Source organism: Cyprinus carpio, chromosome A12 (assembly GCF_018340385.1).
Source record: "Cyprinus carpio isolate SPL01 chromosome A12, ASM1834038v1, whole genome shotgun sequence".
In the NCBI taxonomy this organism is placed as follows: domain Eukaryota; kingdom Metazoa; phylum Chordata; class Actinopteri; order Cypriniformes; family Cyprinidae; genus Cyprinus; species Cyprinus carpio.
In genome coordinates, this window is record NC_056583.1 from 7,716,769 (window position 1) to 7,739,628 (window position 22,860).

Genomic DNA, 22,860 nt, shown 5'->3' on the forward strand with positions numbered 1-22,860 from the left:
ATCAGAATCAAGTATTCCACAGAGCCATATAATAATATAATTGATTAAGTTTGGGTGTAGAGAAACAATTATACTTTAAAACATTATAATATTCAAATTAAATTTAAATTATTGGTTAAATTATTGGCTTATTATGGCATCATCTTCAAGCATTTTAAGAAGCTTTTAGAATCTGCAATACATATTACTTTAGCTACATTATTTGCATCAATACTGGAGGCCCCATGCTGATTAGCCTTTTGACCCGAGTGTGGGGTAAAAGGCCCCCCTCGCCACCTCATACATGTAAATTACTTTTATCATTTATTTCCTCACTGTTTTTCTCTCCTAAAATCATGCAGAAGCAGTGAAAAGCTTCCTTGAGGCTTTTTGCCCTGTTATACCCTAAAACTCTTATACAATGGAAGAAAAGTAACTTAGTTACACCTTTTGTAATGTTGTTAACAATTAAAATACAACACTGTAGCAAACTTGCAGATTCTTCTGGGAACAGTTATAGATTAGGTTTTGCCTTCAGAAAAAAAAAAAGACAGAGAGAAACTTATCTTAATGGATTCAGTACCATAATGTGGACCCTCAAGTGACGTTTGGCAGGGAAAAACAACAGACGGTCCTGGAGAACTAGGGAGATGCATCAAACTTCTAAACAGCCCAAATGACTATACTATGTTGAGAAAGTAGCAATGAAATCCCACATGACAAGAGTGAAAGTGAGAAGAGACCAAAAGAGAGAATAAGAAAGCAAAAGAAAGAGTTATATATTATGTATAATCTCAGTGTCTCTCTTGCAAACTACAATCTTGTAGCAATTCACCATGTTGGAAAAATTCTGCACTCTACTGGAGCACTGTCTTATCTGACCTGTTAGTTATTTTATCTATTCAGGTTCGAGGGGATCAGGTTTGCTGACTGTTAATTTGATCCCCCTTTTTAACATTTATTAATTACAACACCAATGTTTAGACATGTCCTATAGGAAAATCAAAACATTTCCAGTGAATTTTCCCAGAAGATAAAGACCGTACATTTAAAATACATCCTCTATGAATTTATTTTTACATTTATGGGTACACTATTACATGGCTTCCAATAAATTAAGCTGGTTTGGACACAGTGTCTCCGACACATAACTCTTGAACAAATTTGCATGACTTAAATGTCCTGCACTCAGCATAACTCAGTCAGAGAGCAGGTGCAGACACACAGCACACTGGGTCAACTAAACTGTCTGAAGAAGTACTCATAAGCGGTGGGGAGGAAATCATCCTTTCTGACTCAGCCAATCAGAGGAGGAGTGCTGATATCTGAGCGTGACAGACGTTCTGGCAGAGAGAGGGAGCAGAACAGATTTCTCTCGCTTGGTTGCATCCTGAGACACTTCGGTGCCTTGGTTTAACATTTGCCGCAGTGTGTGTGTGTGCTATTTACTGTATTTGCTAATTAACTTTTGTTTGACCAAGGTTTCTCCAAAAATGGCTTGTTTCATCAGATAAATTATAAGTCTATTTTGTTGAAATGGGATATTAGTGTCACAACGAGCTGTTTACAAACACACTCGTAGACAAAGATAAGAGTTAAACACTCTATAATAATCCACACATGCTAAATGCAACATAGAAACAGGCAATCCAACACAACCGCTTAATTGTGTTCATAATCAAGCTCTTGAAAACGATTAAATCTCAAACTTTTGGGGAAAATGTTTAAAGAATCACTGAAACATACAAAACTGCCAAATTTTCTGTCAAGCTGTTTTGAAACGAGATGTAAAAAGTACTATACAAATAAATGTTTTGTATGAAAATAATGTTATTGATATAATATCTAAGATAAAGGCCCCAAAATTACTAAATAAATAGGCCTAAATCATTTTTTAACAGATTGTTTTTTTTTTTTATCAATTTTTATCAAACATGATAAACTGATTTGAAAGTACATGAGAGGAGTGGATACTGTCAACTGCTTACAACACCTTGGGATTTTTCATCCTAATTTACACCTTCACAGTGGCCACAACATTGAATTGTCATGAATTTGTCTGTATTTTATCACATCTGATGATATAACATGGCAGAGTGGTGAAGTGAAAGAGGTGACATCCAATTAATCTGTAATACGCAATGCCCAGACGCACAGTGTCTGTATTTTTAGGGAAAAAATCAGGCAAAAATGAAAATTCTCTCCCCATTTTTTCACCTTCATTTTACGCCAGGTTTCCGCATCAATGACATGACATGGACATCAAACCTGGCACAATGCAAACAAATATTTGACTCCTATTGTAGAGGAGAAACAGTGAATAAGAAATTGAAATTGGGTCTATTCCTCCATATCGTATGAAATCTTAAGACTTAACAATAGTGCATGAGTCATACAAGCACCTTTATGATACATTAATCTGCAAACCCCATTCCCCATTTTATTTTATGAAAAAGATCAGCTGAAAAACATTTTTAAAAACAGTTCCTTGTGTGTTTTACAGAAAAAAAGAAAGCCATATGTGTTTGGAACATCACAAGGGTGAGTAAAAGCACTATTCCTGTGGGATGTTCTGTAAAATTTGCTTATTAAAATGGAAGTCGCATTCTTCAGAGTGAATATTTATGAGTTTCCAGTGCCCCCCTGTGGTCCCTGAAGGTACTACAGAAGCTGCACAGCACTACTTCAGCTGCTGTGTTCTGCAGGTTACCTTAAGAAATGGATTTGACGTTCATCAGACCAGAGAATTTTGTTTCCCACAGTCTGAGAGTCTTTCAGGTGCTTTTCTGCTAATTTTGAGGCTCTCGACTGGCCACTTTGCCTCAAGGCCCAGATTGGCAAAGTGTTGCAGTAGTGCAATTTATACACATGGTCTCAGGTTCTTGGTCAACACACTTACCAAGGGTCTTTTGCAGTGATTGCTCACTTTGGTGAGGAAGATTCCTGGTTGTTCCAAAATTCATTTCATTAAGAATTATGGAGGCCACTGTGCTCTTGGGAACCTTCAATTAAACAGAAATGTTTCAGTAGCGTTTCCCAGATCTGTGCCCCCAGATGGCTTGGTTTTTACTATGATATGTATTTTCAGCTGTTAGATCTTATATAGACAGGTATGTACCTTTCTAAATTATGTCCAGTTAGCAGCATATCTGCCACAGGTGGACTTCACTGAGACAGTACAAAGAGCTCAAAGATGATCCAGAGAAATGGAATGCACCTGTGTTAAAGTGTTGAAGCAAGGGGTCTGAATACTTATGTCAATGTGATTTTTCAGTTATGTCTGTAACTTTAACAGTCCGATTGTTTGGTGTTTTAAGAACAACTATCCTAACGAATATTACTGCGTACACAAAGCATAGCAAGACTTCATCAGCGAAGAACAATAGTGGGAAAAAATTTAAAATGAATGATAGGGACTGTCAAATACCAAGACGGACTGTGTCCAAACAGCATGGAACCATTGAAGCAAAAGTGAAAGCAAACCTCAATATTCACCTTGAAGACCCTGTTTCCATAAAAACGGACCACAGAGTGCTTTACAAAGCCCACGTCCATGAAAGAGCTGCAACTGCTAAAACATTCTTTTGTTGTTTGATTAGAGACAAAGACAGCAGCAGGTATATGATGTCACTTCAAGAGGTAATGCACAGATCCAGCATCTACAACTGTTAGTGTTTACGCTCACTCATATAACTGGACTCACTGGACTTTTGGTCTCATAATTAGAAACTGCTACTAATCTAAGGGTGAGCGATATGACAAAAATCCTTTACTACAAAGAAATAAGGCTGTCACAATACCAAAATTAACAATGATTTTGACGAAATCTTGTGAATTCAGCAATAAGCCATGAAAGAGAACTGGAATTCGATAAAGTGACTTCATAATTCTTAATATCACCATAAAACGAATTACTTTTGACTTCACTTGACAACTACAACATTATTCACACATAAATTTAAATATACTATATAGGCCTACAGCAAATCTCAACTGGTTGATCATTTATAATGTTGCCACATGGAAACTATCCAATTGCCCTGCTCTTATGTGGACTTTAAGGCAATTTCTAAATTTCTGTAAATCTGCTTTGAAACAATATTTTGTAAAAAGCACTATACAAATAAAACTGGCTTCAGTTATATGTTTCATACAGTACAGCTTATATGCAGTAGTTTCTGATTAAATCTGAAGGAAAGTAATAAAAATGATGATTTAGACTAAAAATAACATTTCAGTCTAAATGGCAAAAATCACAATAACCACATTATTTTTCTTCACTGGTACATAAGCTATATGTAATGTCATACACAATGCACATAAGTAACTAAACAAACATGCAGCATAAACTAAGCCCAAAAGTAGGCCTACATATCATCAAACCATGGCATTAAATATCCACAAGATGTCTCTGTCAGACCACTCAATTACGTGACGGTGATCAGAGCCAAATATTAATAACAAATATTATTTAGCAAAATGTATTACTATAATACATTAAAGTAGTGATATGAATACGCAAATGTTGTTTATCTCATCTTATATGTTCATGTTTACACAACAATCTATTTTACAAAACATAGGCATAGTTAGACTGATTAATTTAGAATCCAGCTTAAATACTTAAAGATAAATATCATTATAGGGAGAGGCAATTAACAAGCTATCATAGATGCAAAGGAGGATAAAGGCTAGCACTGTAAGCATAAATGCCGAGTCATTCTCTCGTCTGACTTTGCTTTCATCTCACTATTTACTGACGTCATGAAGCTGACAATCTGATCGTCTGCTTCCAGGGGAAAGACAAATGAATATCAGCAGGAGCCAATTTGGGGTAATTTCAGTATTATGATGAATAATCATAGATGCACCTGCAATAACTCAAATTGACACCCTTATCCAGGCAGTCCCTGGGCTATGAACACAAGACAGACTTCACTTTAACCACACAAAAAAATTAGCAGTGCTGTGCATTTCGGGAGCTTGCAAACAAGATTACAGAGAGTTGTCTAAAGGAGTGATTCTTCGCTGCAGGGGAGGTTGTTTCAGGAGCTTTACCAACAAGTTTAATAACCGCTACTAAAAATAAAAAAGAGATACAGTATGTGACCTCAATGTTTCTTTAATTATGAAGCTGTTTATAAAAAAAAAAAAAAAAAATATGTTGTTGTGGTACTTCTCTTTTATAAGTCACTTACGTCAACTCCTGCATTTAAAAAAAAAAAAAAAAAAGGTTTTGGACTCACCATGCTGTTAAGATCAGAGTCAAAGCTTCCACAGGGGAGTTCAGAGCTTCCCAGTGCCTCCATTCCCTCTTCGTCCCACATGTAAGTCCCTCCAGAGCTGTCTGAGGGTGATAGGTCCAAAGATGAGCCATGAGGAAAATGGCCTACAGGAGACAACATCTCATGCTCAAAGGCATCTTTACCAGCTGAAAGAAAGACAATAAGCTGTGTAAGAAAGTGGTAGAGAGATATATGTTTAAGTAATCTTAGTGACAGTATTACATCATGCTGCCTTCTAAGGTACCTGGTTTTGGCAAAAATCTAAGGAAGCATCAAATATATGCTTTGCAGAAATGCAATGCAGCATTACATGCAGTATTGAGAAATTCCAATAAAAATATACAAAGTATATATGTATAGTACATACTGAGAAAAGAGAATCTTTTGTGAGAGTTTTACAATTATTCAAATAATAATCACACTGACTTGTATTTAAGGGATTATGTAAAGTCAACCTGTCATTACTAAACCTTGACAGGATGATCAGGGGCCAGATTCATGATACATTCTTGAAAACAAATGCAGAAGTTGCTTTGAGGTGTAATGGAAATAGATTGATTCTCAGTCACACCTGTGAAGCCCATCCCTGCCCAGTCAATGGTTTCGGATAAGAAGGTGTGCAGGCTGGTCACTGATGATTCCTCATTGCACTTGGTAATTAGAGCGCTGTCATCTTTACATAGTCCTAAGTGGTCTAACCCCTCACTGTGGACAGGCAACAGCAGGGCCTCACCTCCATTCCCGAGATTATCAAAGTCATCCATGTACTCTTCACTAGTGTCATTGTGCTCCACAGAGGAGGACGATGATAGTGACATGTCCTCCAAGGAGGGGCCCAGACTCCCCTCAGCCTCCTTTTCTTCAAAAGAAGTCTCATTTGGGGTAGTTTCAATACTTTCAATGTTGCTACTTGGTTCTGAGCTGTTTTCTGCTATCTTTGTAGTGTCTTGGACATTTCCACTCAATTCTGCTTCTTTCTGGACAGTTCCAGGGAAAACAGTACGGGGATGTCTGGTTAGTGTTGGACGTGTAAGTCTATAACTGAGCACAGAAGGTTTGTTCCCTGAAAAGCTGGGTAAAAGGGATTTCTTTATTGTGTTCGTCTGCAAAAGATGACTGCTAGTAGTTACAGAATGCCTTGGCATTTCATTTTTACTTACTTTCTCTTTGGATAATACTGTGTTTGGCTTTATGAGGGATGATCTAGCCACTGGAGACTGTGCCAAAGGTCTGGGAAGTTCTTTAGCAAGCTCTGTAGCTTTGTTAAAGGAGAAGGAACGGGTAATAGGTGGGTTGCTGGAGCAAGCTACCCTTTTGGAGTGGGTGAAACTCTGAGAGCGCACTATACTCTCTGTAGAGGGAGACTTGATGCTGTCATTGGACAGTGATTGTTTGCTCTGCAGGGTTCTTTGTCGGGATACATGACCAACACCGTGCCCTGAGGAGCCACAACGCCCATTACCACCACTTACTCCATTCTGAGTAGCCATGTCATTATACAGGGGATTCCGTGTTGAGAGGCTTTTGGGAGTAGTCATGCGGAGAAAGGTTTTGCTAGGCTGAGGTATGCTCTTGGGACAACTAGTTTGTGAAGTGGGGACTGCACTTTTACATTTTGCTGCAGCTGTAGGGGAAGGCTTTTTAGTCACCATCACTGGGGACCGTGAATTTATAGTTACACTAGTCTCCTCATCCAAGCTGTCAGTGTGTTGCACTTTATTCCTAATGTCCTCTTCATCCTTTCTCCAATTTAGGGATTGCAGACGTGTTAAATTATTTTGCCTGCCTGGAGGTCGATCTTTAGACTCCGAGGAGGAAACCGGGAGGACAGATCTTTGGGAAAGGTTGGTCATGGTGGGGCCTGAAGGACGGGAAGCAAACTTGGGCAACCTGGAGACCATGTTGAGCTGTTTGACAGCCTTCCTTTCCATCAGCTAGGTTCACCACCATGGATGTGAATACAGAACTGCAAAAAAGAGAGAAAGAGAGGATGGAATATGAACCAAGCAATTTGCTTTCATGTTGTAGACCAGAGTTGTATTTTTATGTTCATGTAGTTATTTATTTTTGTAAAGTTCAGCTCCGACCCCTAATCAAACACAACCAAATCAGCTAATTAATTAAGATCTTCAGAAGCACATGATGTGTTCGATCAGGTAGGTAGATCTCTAGGAACAGGAATGGGCGGCAGTGGTGCAGCACATGGATATGCAGGGTATGCACATTGTATTATCACAATGAAGACTGACGGGCCCTTTCATATGATTTTACATGTATATTCTGTTCTACTCTGTGATTTAAAGTCACAGAAAAATCTTTTACATATATTCAAATTTGATAATGTGATTATCAAATTTGAATATAAGGGCCAATGACGTTTCGGCAAAGTATTTTCTTCAAGAATGTTTTCTTCAAGAAATCAACTAAATGTGGACCTCACACATAGCTTTGTTATGCCTTCAGAAGATTTTCAATCAGAGGTGATCAGAGTATGGACTTCTAGTATTGGTATCTATTCTCATCAGATATTATGTTCCTGCAGGAAACTCATTTTAAACCAGAATATGATAGATATAGGGGTAAATGAATCTGAGAAAGCAATCACACAATACAGTATAATTATTTTGCCAAAGCTTAGATCATTGTCTAGAAATTGGAGGGCTAATCCCTGTTTACTTAGAAATACAGTCTTTATTAAATATTTAAGCCAATAAATTAAGAGCTTTTAGAGTTTAATGATAAGCTTGATGCAATAGAACTGCTCTGGGATGCATTTAAGCAGAAAAACTGAGCATGTTCATCTGAAGAAAGAAAGTCATACATATGGGATGGCAAAAGGGTGAATAAATGTTTAGAGAATTTTAATTTTTTGGGTGAATTATCCAGCATTTAGTGTTACATCACTTTCTTTTTTTTTTTTTTTTTTTAAGAAATACACCCCTGTTCAGTTTATGGAGCTCTCTTCTAAAGAAAGACATACAAAATGTGCAGAGCAGTGGGGTGCCAGGACCAGAAGTGAGAACCACATTATTCGCTGTCCTCAGACTTCCCCTTGTTTGAATGGAACAGGCTAATTTACAGGCAAATGATATACAAGGACTTTAAAAAGTGTCTCTATATTTTTAACAAGGAGACATCACATGAGAGTTCCACCCTTCCAGGCAATACTCTGATTAAAATCAGAGAGGTGAAAGCCACATGTGCACTTGGATGAAGATTAACCTGATACAGGGGTACAAAGCATTGTACATTCATTATGTTACAAAAGTTCAAAAGCCCCGTCCATGTTAATGAATTCACTGGAGGGATAAAGCATGACCAAGTGGAGATATTGCCATATTGCCAAGAGTTGGTGTTAACAAAGTATCTATTCAGAAGCAATAAAGAGCAACATGCCCTGTGACTAAACTGAGATCCATCAGTACTGGAAACATGTTATGTTCAAGCCTCTAAAGGATGTTTATAGTTGCAATGAAAAGTCTATAATCTATTTTGGAATTTTTGATTTGACGCAATCTGACTAAACTACCAACACACAAATAACCAAAGAACTAAGTGACCCATAGATTTTAGTAACTTAAAGCATCCTTTAGCAGCAAAAAACTCCTCCAAATGTTTCCTGTAGCTGCTTATAACATTTGCATAACATCGAAGATTAATTTTGGACCTTTTCTCCCTACAAAACGGTTTCAGCTCATCAACATGTTTGGGTTGCACAGCCCTCTTCTGGTTATGCAGATCATTCTTGTATTGTTTAAATTTCTCATCAAGTAATCAACAGAAAAAGTACTATGGTATTACAAAGATCTTTGGGACATACCATGGTAAGTACCTTTAAAAATATCATGGTGCTTGAATTTTACAATCAGTCATTATTGGATTAAAGCTTTGACCTACACTAGCAGAGTTGAGATTTTAGGGTTGCTGAGCAAGCAACTTTATATGCCGCATTAATAGAGTGCTGCTGTAATGACTTATTTTTGTAGGCCAACAGAAGTTAGCATCGCCCTGGTTCCCTTGACAAAAACTAACAGAATTTTCCCATTGGCTCTTGGATTTTTGCAGAAAATATGCTCTGTCACCAACAAAGAATGCCTGTACCAATAAATGTACAGTCAAAAATTGCCTTTACCTGTTACTCTATTTGTTAAACAAAAAAAGCACCATTAAATAATGAATGGGTTCACACCCATCTTATTTAACTTAATAACAAATATGCCTGAAGAGTATATAAAAGCTGAGCTAAATTCAATAAAAAGTAAACCTACATATACCACAGTGTGCTCCAAATGTTTAAGAACCAAGTGGGTAATAATGCAAACTGCATCATCTGAATTCCGTTCTTGTCTGTAAGCAAACAGCCTTGGGTGTAATTTAAAATTCACCTCAGTTTTCAATAAAGACAAAATATTTCTCAAAACATTTAATTACAACTTATGTAAATGAAACAAAGCCTAAAACACTATTTCCAGTTGGGTAAGACCTCTGTGTTAATTGGGTAATCACCTTTTTTTTCTACAATCCAGGAACCATACGTGAATCCAATGAGCATTATTAATTTTTTTTTTTTCTCTCAAATAGAGATCATGATTCTGAACTTAACAAAACAATTTACTAGAGGTTGTGACAAAATATTTATTGCTGCAGTCTATTTAAAAGTAATTCATTAATTGGAATGATTTTTTTGAATGAATGAACAAATTAAATTAAATTAAATTAAATTAAATTAAATTAAATTAAATTAAATTAAATTAAATTAAATTAAATTAAATATTCAATGACTCACTCATAAACACTTGCTTCGATACTGGATGAATCAGCATTTTTGAACGAATCTCTAGAATGAATGATTCAATGACAAAAAGTTTTTAACAACTGACACAAACAATATTTGAAGTGCCAGTTACTTTCAAAGGGTAATTCGCTCTATTTTGATCGCTTCCGTAAAACATCAGTGTTTATATCTGAACTATAAACTTCTGTGTTTATAGCTGTGGATCATCAAGACAACAAAACTGTATTAAGAATCAAGTGTATGTAAACTTTTAAGCAGGGTCATTTTTATAAACTCAACTATTATTTTCTCTTGTGGACTATATGTAAACATCTTTTATGTGTAATACCATAATTAAGTCAGTAAAAAATAAAAAAATAACATGCATTTTTGTATGATCCCCTTATTTTGGTAAATACTGCAAAGTGTATGTAAAATTTTTGTGTATGTGCGTGTGCATGTGTAATTTTTTTTTAAAGAAGTCTCTTATGCTGATTTAATCAAAAATGCTATAATATTGTAATATTACATTGCATAAAATTATCACAATTTAAAATAACTGTTATTGTTTAATTATTACTAATGTTGAAACAGTTGTGATGTTTAATATTGTGGAAACTGTGACACGTACAACAAATATATTAAATATAGAAGAAAGAAGTATCAAGAAAGATTGAAACAGCCTACAAGACCACGTGACATGGGATACTGTCATGACAATTCCAGGAAGTTATTTTTGATCCTGCTGAGTCACTGAAAAGAGTGAAGCTGGATTGAAACCCACTGGACTGAACAATTTAAGATCTAACAGGATAGTCGATGCACCTTCTATAGCTATTTACTTAAGAAACACATTTGCTTCTCATCACTATTTGTATATGAACTGTATGTTGTGCTAACTGAGTGAATGTGTTTGCAGTAAAACTCCCAGACACACCTATGCTTACACATGACACATGAGGTGGTGCAAAAGGATGCGAGCATGAGAAATTACATATTGTCTGTAAAAGGCCAACAATAATAGACAGATTAGACAAAATGACAGACACATATAGATGTGACAGATATGACTCACTGATAAATGGCAACCCACACACATCTGTATCATTTCATAAAATTATTACAGGCCTATCACAGTGTGAGTAACTATATACAGTTGCTCACACTGGCTGAGAGTCTTTTCCAGCAGTGCGATATTCTAGTGTTAAAGGGGTCCTATTATGCTCTTTTACAAAGTCTTAATTTTGTTTCGGGGGTTTATTAGAACAGGCTCCATACTAGGTTGTTAAAAAAAAACACATTATTTTTCACATATTTTATATTATTACAATACCTCTCTCCCCAGTCTGGCATGAACAGCTCTAATAGTTTCTGTATCAAATGAAGGCCCGCCTTCTGGAATACGAAATGTGCTGTGATTGGTTAGCTGGGCCAGTGCGTGTTGTGAATGTGATTGGCACCACTCGGCACCTGGTCGGGAAATGTCATCCCCCTTACCATAGCTGTGAGCTTCAGTGTAAATACTGCGTCAAAATCAAATCAATTTGAGCACGATTTAAACCCAGATGATTGTAACCACTCGAAGTTCGTCTGCCTTGGGAAAGTTAGCGTGTCTCCGATATAGTGATAACACTTATGCCTTTTCTAGTGCAGCTCAAGATAACACTCGTTGCATTATTTGATTAATTTTATTCTGTTATTGTCCCATTCGTCAGTATTTGTGATATCACAAATCCTGGAAAATATGCGTTGTAGTCCAGACGGGTCGATCTTTGTATTTTGAAAAGTGATTTCTGTTAAATAAAATATCTCCTTTTGAAGAGGAATTTGATCTTTGCAATTTTGCAGGTCTTTATTATGCTCAAACTGTAACATACAGACTAACTAAGTTGAAAAAGTGAAAAAGCATAATTGGACCCCTTTAACAGAAATCTAACCATTTCACTGTTTGTATCACTCTCCTTGCAGTAGCTTATTTCTCACAGTGACTGTCCACTATAATTTTAAAAATGATACTGTTTTTGTGTCACGGAATGTAGTTTTAAGAGTTTTTTTAGGTGAGAATGTAGTGTTTAGACTTTAAATATGCGGTTTGTTAATAAAGATATGTTTACTTTTAGTTATTTGAATCATAAGAGCAGACACTTTACTGGGGATCAAATACTTATTTCACTCACTCAAATGCAAATCAATTTCTAACCTTAATATAATGTGTTTTTTTCTGGATTTTCTGGTTAATATTCTGTCTCTATCTGTTAAAATAAACCTACCATAAAAATGATAGACCCTTAATTTCTTTGTAAGTGGGCAAACTTCCAAAATCAGCAGGGGATCAAATAAATATTTTCCCCACTGTATTTGTTTTCATTTTTTATATTTATTTATTTATTTATTTTTTTTTGACTGTTGAAACTAAAATAAGTTGTCTTAATAAAATTGGTAAATTTAAAATACAGTGGTTAAATTTAAACTTTTTTTCTACTGCTCTTTAAGAAAGGTTATAAAAAAAAAAATAATTATCGATACCGAACAATATGAAACATTATATCGTAAGAAACCATTTAGCTATATCGCCCAGACCTATATGGCAGCCATGTCATGACGAGACTCTGGTGTGGGAACTATGGGCCAGGAAGGTACATATACTGTGGGACAGGGCTAGCGACCATTAAAACATGGTATGCTGGTGATCATGTTGGGCCAAGTTCCGTGGCCCCTGGAACTTGGTGCATGTAACTAAAATATTAGTTAACGGCACTAAAATAATGACTACATAAAGAACGTTTTCATTAAAAGAGAAAAATTCATGAAAAAAAATTAATAAGTAATGTAATCCTAGAGCCCTGCTAAAGATGCAAACACTGACAAATCATTACAGCTCTTTGTATAGATATGTGTCTCCACTGAACTGTCTGATATCATGTTGTAAAAGTCAACATATCTGATTCAGATCAGACATTATGCACCCCCAGCCTCCAAGAAAAAGAGGAAGTATACATCATCCCACAGTCACAAGATCATTATATCACACACTTAAAATTATTCCAGAGGTTGATTATCACATCATCTTCCAAAACTATTTATACTGAAGGTCATTAAGCAGTCGATTAGAAAAATATAATGCACAAAGCTACCGACTATTTATCGGATGGATGCATTAATTATGCCAGAATGTTCAGTTATAGTTGAACTACAATAAGGCACTGCAAAATGAGCATAAGATTATTCACTTTTTAATCAAATTGGGGCAAAGGAAAAATATCACTCTCATTTTCTCTATCAGCATACTAAGCACCACAGAAGCATTTAAACAATCTATGCTGACTTACCCTACAACAAAAACTGTACTGCTTCATTCTCATCACACACCTCTCTGGCCTTATCAAGCATCATAGAAAGACTTCAGATGACCCTACACCTTTGAAGAGATGATGCCAACTTGAATCAATATGCACAGCTGCCAAATTTTCTCTATATTGTAATCATTATGATCACACTTGTAATAATCGCTTTAATGAGCTTTTGCCTAAAATTAATTCATGTTAGCTAACTGTATGATTCTATTATCTTGAACTGTTAATTTGTGAAATGAACATTACTTGAACACATTTGCTTCTGCTTCGTAATGTAGACACATGCATTTTTCTGTAAAGCTGTTTTGAAACAATATGTATTTTTAAAAGGGCTATACAAAAAAAAAAAAAAAAAAAAGTGGTTTAGTCCATTGTAGCTGTAGCTTTTTGCAAGAATGTCACCAAATATTCAGAACTGGGGGGATTACTTATTTTATATTAAAGTCAACATGAAATGGAAGTTTCAGCTTACTTAGCTACCATGTTGTGATGTATTTCCAAGTGAAATTACTTATCGAACAAGAAAATGCATATATAGGGCAGGACATGATTTTATCCACCTGTTGTTGATTTAATTGTGAAATGTGAGCAGTGAGCATTGTGTATTGAACTGGAGGCATACATCTGCATGCAAATGGATTAACTGCAGCAAAGTCGTGCATACATCAGCAGAAACAAAATATGTAAAGATTAGTTGTTTACAATAAGATCAGTGACCTGCATTAAGAATATTTGATTTCATGTTGAATATCACATGAGCAAAAATGTGTTATATCATGGCTGTGATTCAGTTATATGAACAAGGAAACAGCTAATCACAGCTGTGCTGATAAATGGCCATAACAGCTTGGTAGTGGCTGTTAATGTGTAAAAAACTGAATTCAACATTAACAATTACTTTATTTCAACTTGAAGGGCTCTGATAACATATCTGTGAAAATAAAAGATGTTACAAAAGATTTTCAAAAGAGGAATGAAAATAAGTGCATGTAGGTGTGGTTAGCTAATATTTGTAACTGCCATCAAAGCTTGCTAATTAAAATAATATAACATGCATATAAATTGCAGCCTTTGCAATTTGTACTGGTAAGCCATTTTGTGATGTTGGCTTTATTCTGATCAATGGTGCAACCCTAAATTCAACTGACAAGAACATAAGTATGGAAAAAAGAGGGAGTCTCCCAAACAGCCATCTGGTGTGTGGAACTTCTTTTTTATACCACAGATTCAGGGTCTGCCATCGCTATAGTCCAAAAGATGCGTTCAAGCCTCGGTCACTAATTTGATACGTTAAAACTAAGAAAATTGCCTTGACTAATTTCTATGCTTTAATACGACCATTAAAAAAAAAAAAAAAAAAAAAAAAAAAAAAAAAAAAAGGAAGAAAGAAATTAAAGACTGTTGGAGGAAAAGTGAATGTTTTACTGTTCGGGGGCTATGCAGTAGTTTTATTTGCCTATACCTGCACCTCTTGGGCTGGTATACAGAAGACATGATAGGGTATAGACTGTTTTGAAAATCACTCCGACATCTCATATTTCATGATACAGTGTCAGGTCTAATGAAAATACTAAATATAAAAAGGTTAAGGCCCTTGCTGTAGTTATCTGATTGGTCCATCAAATGCTGGGAACACATGCAATATGTAAAGAACGCTTAAAAGCCACCTGCAGGCACTAGACACACCTTATTTTCCTTATTTTATGCTGCTACCTTTAGGGTTTGACTATTTCAAAGCACCTCATCTGAACAAATCACCTGAGAGTTCAGAATGGGACAACAAAGCTACATAAAGCAAAGTTTGCATAGTTTGTCTGAACTAAACAAACACCAAGTCACTGTGCAAATAATGCACACAAAATGAATGAGTCTGTAAACATTTCTGAAGATACAGCTGCAAGAACAAAATTATTAACCCGTATGGAATTACCTAGGTTTCTTTGATTATAAAACACTGATTGATTTTCATATAAGTCATAAATATAAACACAATCAGACTAAACTATTAACACACAAACAGGTTTTCCTTTTATTGAAGACATTAAGTGATCATTCAAAGTGCAACACTCTTAAAAATAAAGGTGAGGAAGAGAACATTTTTGTCTAAATGGTTCCATAAAGACCCTTTAACATCTAAAGAACCTTTCTAAAGAACATTGATTTTACTCCACATGTTTTTCTTCTCTAGTCACATTTGATCTTGCAAGTCTCCGTGAGATCTCATGTCACTGTGATATCGTTCCTACAATCAACAAGTGTGTTGTCTCGCGGTCTGGTCGAATCATCTAATGTGCACAGTCAGAGGATTTTAATTCTAAAAATCGGTTGAAACTCTCTTCATGTATGTGGTCTCCCATGGTTTTAAAATCGGTTAAGAATTGAAAATTGTCTAGTGTGACCCATGCCTAACTTAAACACTTGACACAGTTTTTGCAAAAGCTGTTAACTTACTTTTCCCCAGGATGCACTGTTAATGATTACCCAGTGTCTTCAATAAAGTACAATTGTTTGTTTGTTATTTGTTTTGCCATAATGTGTTTGGTTAGAATTGTGACTTAAAAGATCACAATGTATGACCAATCGATGAGAAAATCCAGGTAATTATATAGTGTTCACAAACTTTTTCTTGCAACTGTACATACTCTTGTGTAATCTGGATTTGGTAAAAACTTCTTAGGTTTTCCTGTTTAAATGTGAGTGAGATTTTTACATATATGCAAACAGCGACAAACGACCAAAAAAAAAAAAAAAAAAAACACAGCACACACACTGATCCCTATACTGTATTTGACTAATTCCAACAGGACCACCTCCTGAACTGAAGCTTTCAAGCATATTAGTCATATTAGAACGCATTTACGATGCAGGTCTTGATGGCCAATTTGTTGACTACATCTTCTTTTTTTAAAGTTACCTATACCTGATATCTGCATTTACACTATACACTTGGAGAAACATCCCAAAATAGACATAAAAGTTTACACCAGAAAGGATGTGTCTTTCTCTTTCTTTTCTTTTAAACGCCATACCAGCTTCTAAGGCTATATTCATGGCGAGAATAAAGTGCAATCAATCAAAGGAAGACTAGAAAAGATGTTTAACATTTATTTCCTCTAGAAATCTTAGGACCATGTTCGGATTCATTTGATTAAAAAATTTTCCAAAAGTATCAACGGAATAAAAAAGGTTTCTCACAGGGGCAGATGTAATACAATCTAGAAGGATATGTTTAATGGACAATGAATTCTGACAAAATGAACATTTTGGAGGATTTTCTCCTAAGAGTAAAAATTTATGTGTAATTTTTGAATGTCCTATTCTGCATCGTGTATAGATGACTTGATTCCAACGATTCTCAAAACAGAGGTTAAGTTTTTTCTTCACATCAGGATTTATTTCATGCAACTTATTATTTAGACATTGATCCCATTCTGATTGCCATTTATTTATGATCTATTCATTTATCGTTTGTTTTAAGTCTGTAAAAGGTATAGAACTATTTACTAATTCTGTGGATAGTGCTTCTTTTGCTGCACTGTCTGCTTTCTCATTTCCAGCAATTCTTGAGTGTCCAGGTACCCAGCAAAAGTAGATGCTAAAAGCTTTTGATTTGAGCATTGATAATTTAACGAAGATCTTGACTACTGTTGGATGATCAGTTTTCATACTTTCCAGTGAATCCAGGCATGATTTTGAGTCAGTCATTATTAAGAATTTCTTCTGTGAAGACGTTTCAATAAATTTTAAAGCCAGCAATAAAGCATTTGCTTCTGCTGTGAAGATTGAACTTTGATCTGGAATACGTATACCTTGATGAACTTCATTCGTTGCAAAAGCTGCCGCTACCTGGTTTCCAGATTTGGATCCATCTGTGTATATTAGAGTATACTGAGGATACATATCTCTTATTTCTAAAAATTGTAGCTGATAATCATTTGGATGCGTTTCCGATTTTTGATTCTTTGATAAATCCAACAAAATAAAGGGTTTTTTGATATCTCAAGGGGGAATTTTGCAAAAGTGGGTTTGTTCCAAGATGTTTAAATCTACTTTGAGATTTTCCAGATGAGGTTTTATACGTAGACCAAATGGACGAATATGATTTGGTTTTCTTTCATACATTATTGAATACTGGACTGTAAAAACTGCCGGATATGCTGGATTTCCTTTATTAGTTTTTAATTTGATTGCATATTGTAAGGCCAACTTTAATCGTCTGTTTTCCAAGGAAGGTTCATTGGCTTCTACATATAAACTTTGAATTGGTGATGTTCTATATGCTCCCAAAGCTAATCGTATGCCTTGATGATGTATAGTATCCAATGCTTGTATATATGATTTCCTGGCAGATCCATAAACAATACTCCCATAGTCCAGCTTCGATCGGATCAAAGTTCTATATAAGTTCATAAGTGATGTCATATCTGCTCCCCATTTAGTTTTGGGCCAAAACCTTTAAGATGTTCAGGCCTTTAGAACACTTCTTTTTAAGCATTTTAATATGTGGAATAAATGACAGCTTATTGTCAAAGATTATGCCAAGGAATTTAGTCTCCTTTGCGACTTCAATGGGAGTTCCATCCAAAAATAATTCTGGTTCATTATGCAATGAACGAAGTTGACAAAAATGCATACAGACAGTTTTTGTTTGTGAAAATTTAAAGCCATTCTGTATTGACCATGAGAGCATTTTATTTATTTTTAGTTGGATTTTTCGTTCAATAGTGTTTATATGCTTGCTTCTATAACAAATGCAGATGTCATCTACATATAAACTACAAAGAACATCTGAACCAATAACCGGAGCAATACTGTCTATTTTTATACTAAAAAGAGTTACTGATAAAATACTTCCTTGAGGTACTCCAAGTTCTTGTTTATGCGGGTCGGACACAGTATTGTCAACCTTAACTCTAAAGATTCTATTCAAAAGAAATCTTTCAATAAAAATTGGCAAACGACCTCTAAAATTTAGTCGATACAGATCCTTTAAGATTCCATACTTCCAAGTGGTATCATAGGCTTTTTCCAAGTCGAAAAAAACAGCTACAGCATGTTCTTTCTTAATAAACGCATCACGGATATAACTTTCAAGACTGACAAGGTGATCTATTGTACTTCGACCTTTCCTAAAACCACATTTAGCCTTACTTATAAGATGTTTGGATTCCAGGCACCAGACTAGACGATCATTTACCATCCTCTCCATAGTTTTACATAGACAACTGGTTAAAGCTATAGGTCGATAATTTATAGGATCACTATGGTCTTTTCCTGGTTTTGGGATAGGAATAATTTCAGCTTCAAGCCAAGAAGATGGGATATTTCCTGATATCCAAATAGAGTTAAAAGTTCCCAGAAGCTTCTTCAGAAAGAGGTGAGGTAAGTTCTTTATAAACTGATAATGAACTTTATCTGGTCCAACCGCTGTATCATGGGATTTCCTAATGGCTCGTTGTAGTTCTTCCATGGAAAAATTCTGATTGTATGGCTCTAAATTATTTGAAATAAAATTTATTTTCTCTTTCTCTTGTTGAATTTGGAATGTTCTAAAAGCAGGAGAACAGTTCTCAAAAGATGAATTCTTTTCAAAAGTTCTTGCTAGAATATTTGCAATATCTTGTTTTGAAGTCAATAGTAAATCATGTTGCTTGATGTGTTGTATTTGCGAACCAATGGTTTCACCCTTCATTTTCCGTATCAAGTTCCAGATTTTGGTTGATGGAGTATTAGGTGATATACTGGCAACAAAATTTCTCCAGCTTTCCTTCTTAACTTCATTGATAGTTCTTCTTGCTTTTGCTCTAGCAATTTTGAGTTTAATAAGATTTTCAGTTGATGGATGTTTGTAGAAATATCTTTCAGCTTTTTTCCTTTCTTTAATAATTTCTTTACATTTATCATCAAACCATGGGAGCTGTTTAGATTTTTTGTTTAATGATGTTTTTGGGACTGTATCATTTGCAATAGACATTAGTGTATCTGTAAAATTTTCCAAGGGGTCTGGCCTGTTCTCCACAAAATGTGTAAATCTCTCATAACATAGAGCTTGAAATTGATACCAGTTAGCTTTTTTGATTTTCCATCTTTGTGTTTTTGCTTCTTCTTCTTCTTCTTTTCCTTTAAAAGTAATGATTATTGGAAAATGGTCACTTCCACAAAGGTCATCCAATACTTTCCATGATAAATCTAAAAAAACTTCTGGTTGACATATTGTTAGGTCAATTGCAGAATAAGTTCCATGCCCTGGATGTAAATAAGTATTTGACCCATTATTTAAAAGACATAAGGTGTTATTATTTATAAAGTCTTCAATCTTCTTTCCTTTTGTATTGCAATGATCACTGCCCCACAGCAAGTTATGACTATTAAAATCTCCCATGAGTATAAAAGGAGATGGAAGTTGATTTACAAGATCATCCAAGTCTGTGCGCATCAAGTTTAAGTCTGGAGGAATATAAATGGAGCATATAGTAATGGTTTTCTGCAAAGTTAATCGTACTGCTGTCACTTGTAGTCTGCTATTAATACTGATAGGACTATGAATTACATTGTTTCTTACTAGTATTGCCGTACCACCAGAAGCTCGCTTGTCATTGGGACCAAAGGTGGCAAATACTGTAAAATTTTTAAAAGAAAAGTTACAATCAGTTGAGAGTTGTATCTCCTGAAGACATATTGCAAGGGGGTCAACAGTTGTAGTTAAACGCTGTAATTCTGTGAAGTTCACTCTGATCCCACGATAATTCCATTGGATGATAAACTCTTTCATTACCTATTAGGAAGAACAGGAACATTTGTCCTAACTTTTCCTTTTGGAGATGGGCTTCTACTATGATGCTCACTCTCTTTCATTTCCGCATCTTTTATTTGTCTTGTCTTTGATGTTTCTTCTTGAGGTACTTTGGATTGAGAGTTTGATTTCCTGTTGCTTTTACTTGTCCTCTGATTTTCTGTTTCTGAAATTTGGCTGAGGTTCGTGTCATTTGAGGGGACTTCGTTTTGTTTTTCTGTAATTTTTGCCCTTGAGGGAGTATTACTTAGGTTAACTATTTGAGGTTTATCTTTGTACATCCAAGTGATGTCTGTCTGGCAATCTACTGATCTCACAGATTTTCTTGCAGCAGAAGCAAATGTTTTATTCAGAGTAAAAAGTAGGTGTTATAGTCACTTGTTTCTTTCCTTCAATGTAACTGATCCTTTTTGTACATCTGATTTTTTGTATTTCCTTTTCTTTGATCCACATGGGACATTGTTTTGATGCAGCTGAATGATCACCTGTGCAGTTACAACATTTAGTTGGTTTCTCACAACTACCCTTGTCATGGCCTTCTTCTCCACAGTTACAACAGATGTGTTTGTTTTTACAACTATTAAATCTGTGTCCATATTTTTGACAATTGAAACACCTCAAAGGATTGGGTATATATAGGTCTACCGGAACACTTAGATACCCAATCTGAATTCTTTCTGGTAGGAGTGGTTTATTAAAAGTGATGATGTATGTATTGGTTTTAATCATTCTTTCTTCTCTTTTGATTATAATTCGTTTCACATTTGTTACTCCTTGAGTTTTAAGCTCATTTGTTATTTCTTCTTCATCTACATCATCCAGTTCTCTAGTACGAATTATTCCTTTACTATAGTTCAAAGTTGGGTGAGGGGATGTCTTTATCTGAACTCCTGCCAGCATATTGGCATGTAACAGGTTTTCAGCATTTGCCTTTTTACAGCATTCAACAAGAATTTGTCCCGAACGTAATTTTTTCCACTTCTTTAACAGTTCCTGCTATTCCTGCAATACCCTTTGTATGGCAAAAGGGGAGAGCTTGATAATTGGGATATCTGAAGAAATAGATTCAATAGCAATAAACTTTGGCCAATCATCATTACTCGACAGAGAAAAGCCTCTGTTTGGTGCACTGTTATCCGTATCTGGTTCCAAGAAACGTTTTTTTGAGTTGTGTTTTGTAGCCATATTTAAATGTTTAAATTTCATCATCTTTACTCCCCACCCACCTCGGAGCCCAAAAAAAAGGGATGCACAGCGCCGCGGATCTCCAGCAGATTATGCATCAGGGATATAAAAATGGTATACTCAAGCAAAGTAAGCTATCATTTGCTCAAATCACTTGATTGACCCTAAGCCAACGCCTTCTGGGGATATATATAACGAAAAGTCTTTCCCAGGGCATGCCTTGACCAGCCGATTGATTGGATCGAGCCATTCCAACCTCCCGTCTAGGTGAAGTAGGAGCCAAAGTACCGTGTTGAAATAATGGAAACCTCAGTAAACCACATTTCTCAGGGACCAGGATCTCTTCCTCCACCAACACGGGTCGCAACTCACAGCAAACGAGTTGTCCCATTTGGGATATTTAGGATCTGTTTACTTACAACTTCTTTCAGCATGATAATAGAATAGATCCACACAAGAATATAAGAATATGATTATAATTAAAAATAACTGTAACCCTAGTAAGGGGGGCTAAAGGGTTGTTCTCTCTTGCCCAAGGAGAAGACCCTAGCACTACGGAGGGAAGGAGCGTGCCACTGTTCCTTTCACGGGCTACCATAAAAAAATGGGTCCCGTGCCGTACCCGGGAAAGGATGTGTAAATGGCTCAATTTGCAATGGATGCAGACAATACACACTTCTGCTTGCTCAAAGGCTCAAAAGACATAAAACTTCAGCAAGAGTCTACTGGGTTGAGCCTTTGTCCTCCATTGAAAAGAGTCAGGTACTTTTACATGGCAGACACAAATCTATAACCTATATATATCTGATTAATTCCACATATAAATGAGGCCTGAAACCATTCTGAGATATTGGATACAAGGATATTTTTATCCATTGTTAATCTGAACCACAGCAAAAAAAACTGCAGGACTTTAGTAACTAGTATCAATTAAGCTTAACTAATTGGATAATCATATTAGAAAAAAAAGTGTCTAATCCCCTTCTTATCATGTGAGAGAGTAAGCAAAGGTCAGCATGGTCATTATTTGCATCATACAGGCTAGACTAAAAGTCATCTATAAGTAGGCTAACCTGCATTACGCAAGAGCTCATGGATCATTAATGATTATTAGAAATCATTATTGGCCTCACAGTTTTGGCTACATCAGTATTAGTCTTTTTGTAGCAAGGAGATGTCACATTACCCAAAGACCATCATCACCTGTGTCTGACCTTTAAGCCTTCAAAACACCACCAAAGTGTTCACATCATCTGCTTGATATGCTCTTATCACGTACAGACAAGAAGGCTGCATTGGAGAAATGCTGAAAAAACATGAATTGTTTTCGTTGTTGTTCTTTGGAACAATCAATAGACATAGCTATCATGGAAAATCCTTCAGAAGATGCCTTAAATTTCATGCACCCATTTAATCAGGGAAAAATAAGCATAAAAAATAGAATAAGACATCAAAACGTTTAATAAGAAATAACCTTGCAAAGAGATTTAT

At 35.6% G+C, this 22,860-nt stretch overlaps 1 protein-coding gene across 3 annotated transcripts in view; it reads right to left on the reverse strand.

Annotated features, from left to right (window-relative positions):
* LOC109112372 (serine-rich coiled-coil domain-containing protein 2-like) overlaps positions 1-22,860 on the reverse strand; it is a 63,516-nt gene that overhangs the window by 39,202 nt on the left and 1,454 nt on the right. For 2 of the 3 annotated variants that reach the window (XM_042767364.1, XM_042767366.1), the window contains exons 2-3: positions 5,836-7,230; positions 5,226-5,410 (exon numbers count right to left, since the gene is read on the reverse strand). In XM_042767364.1, the coding sequence (XP_042623298.1) occupies positions 5,226-5,410; positions 5,836-7,195 (1,545 nt within the window). In that variant the 5' untranslated portion in view covers positions 7,196-7,230. The remainder of the gene's footprint in view (positions 1-5,225; positions 5,411-5,835; positions 7,231-22,860) is intronic. The other variant, XM_042767365.1, reaches the window with a different exon arrangement.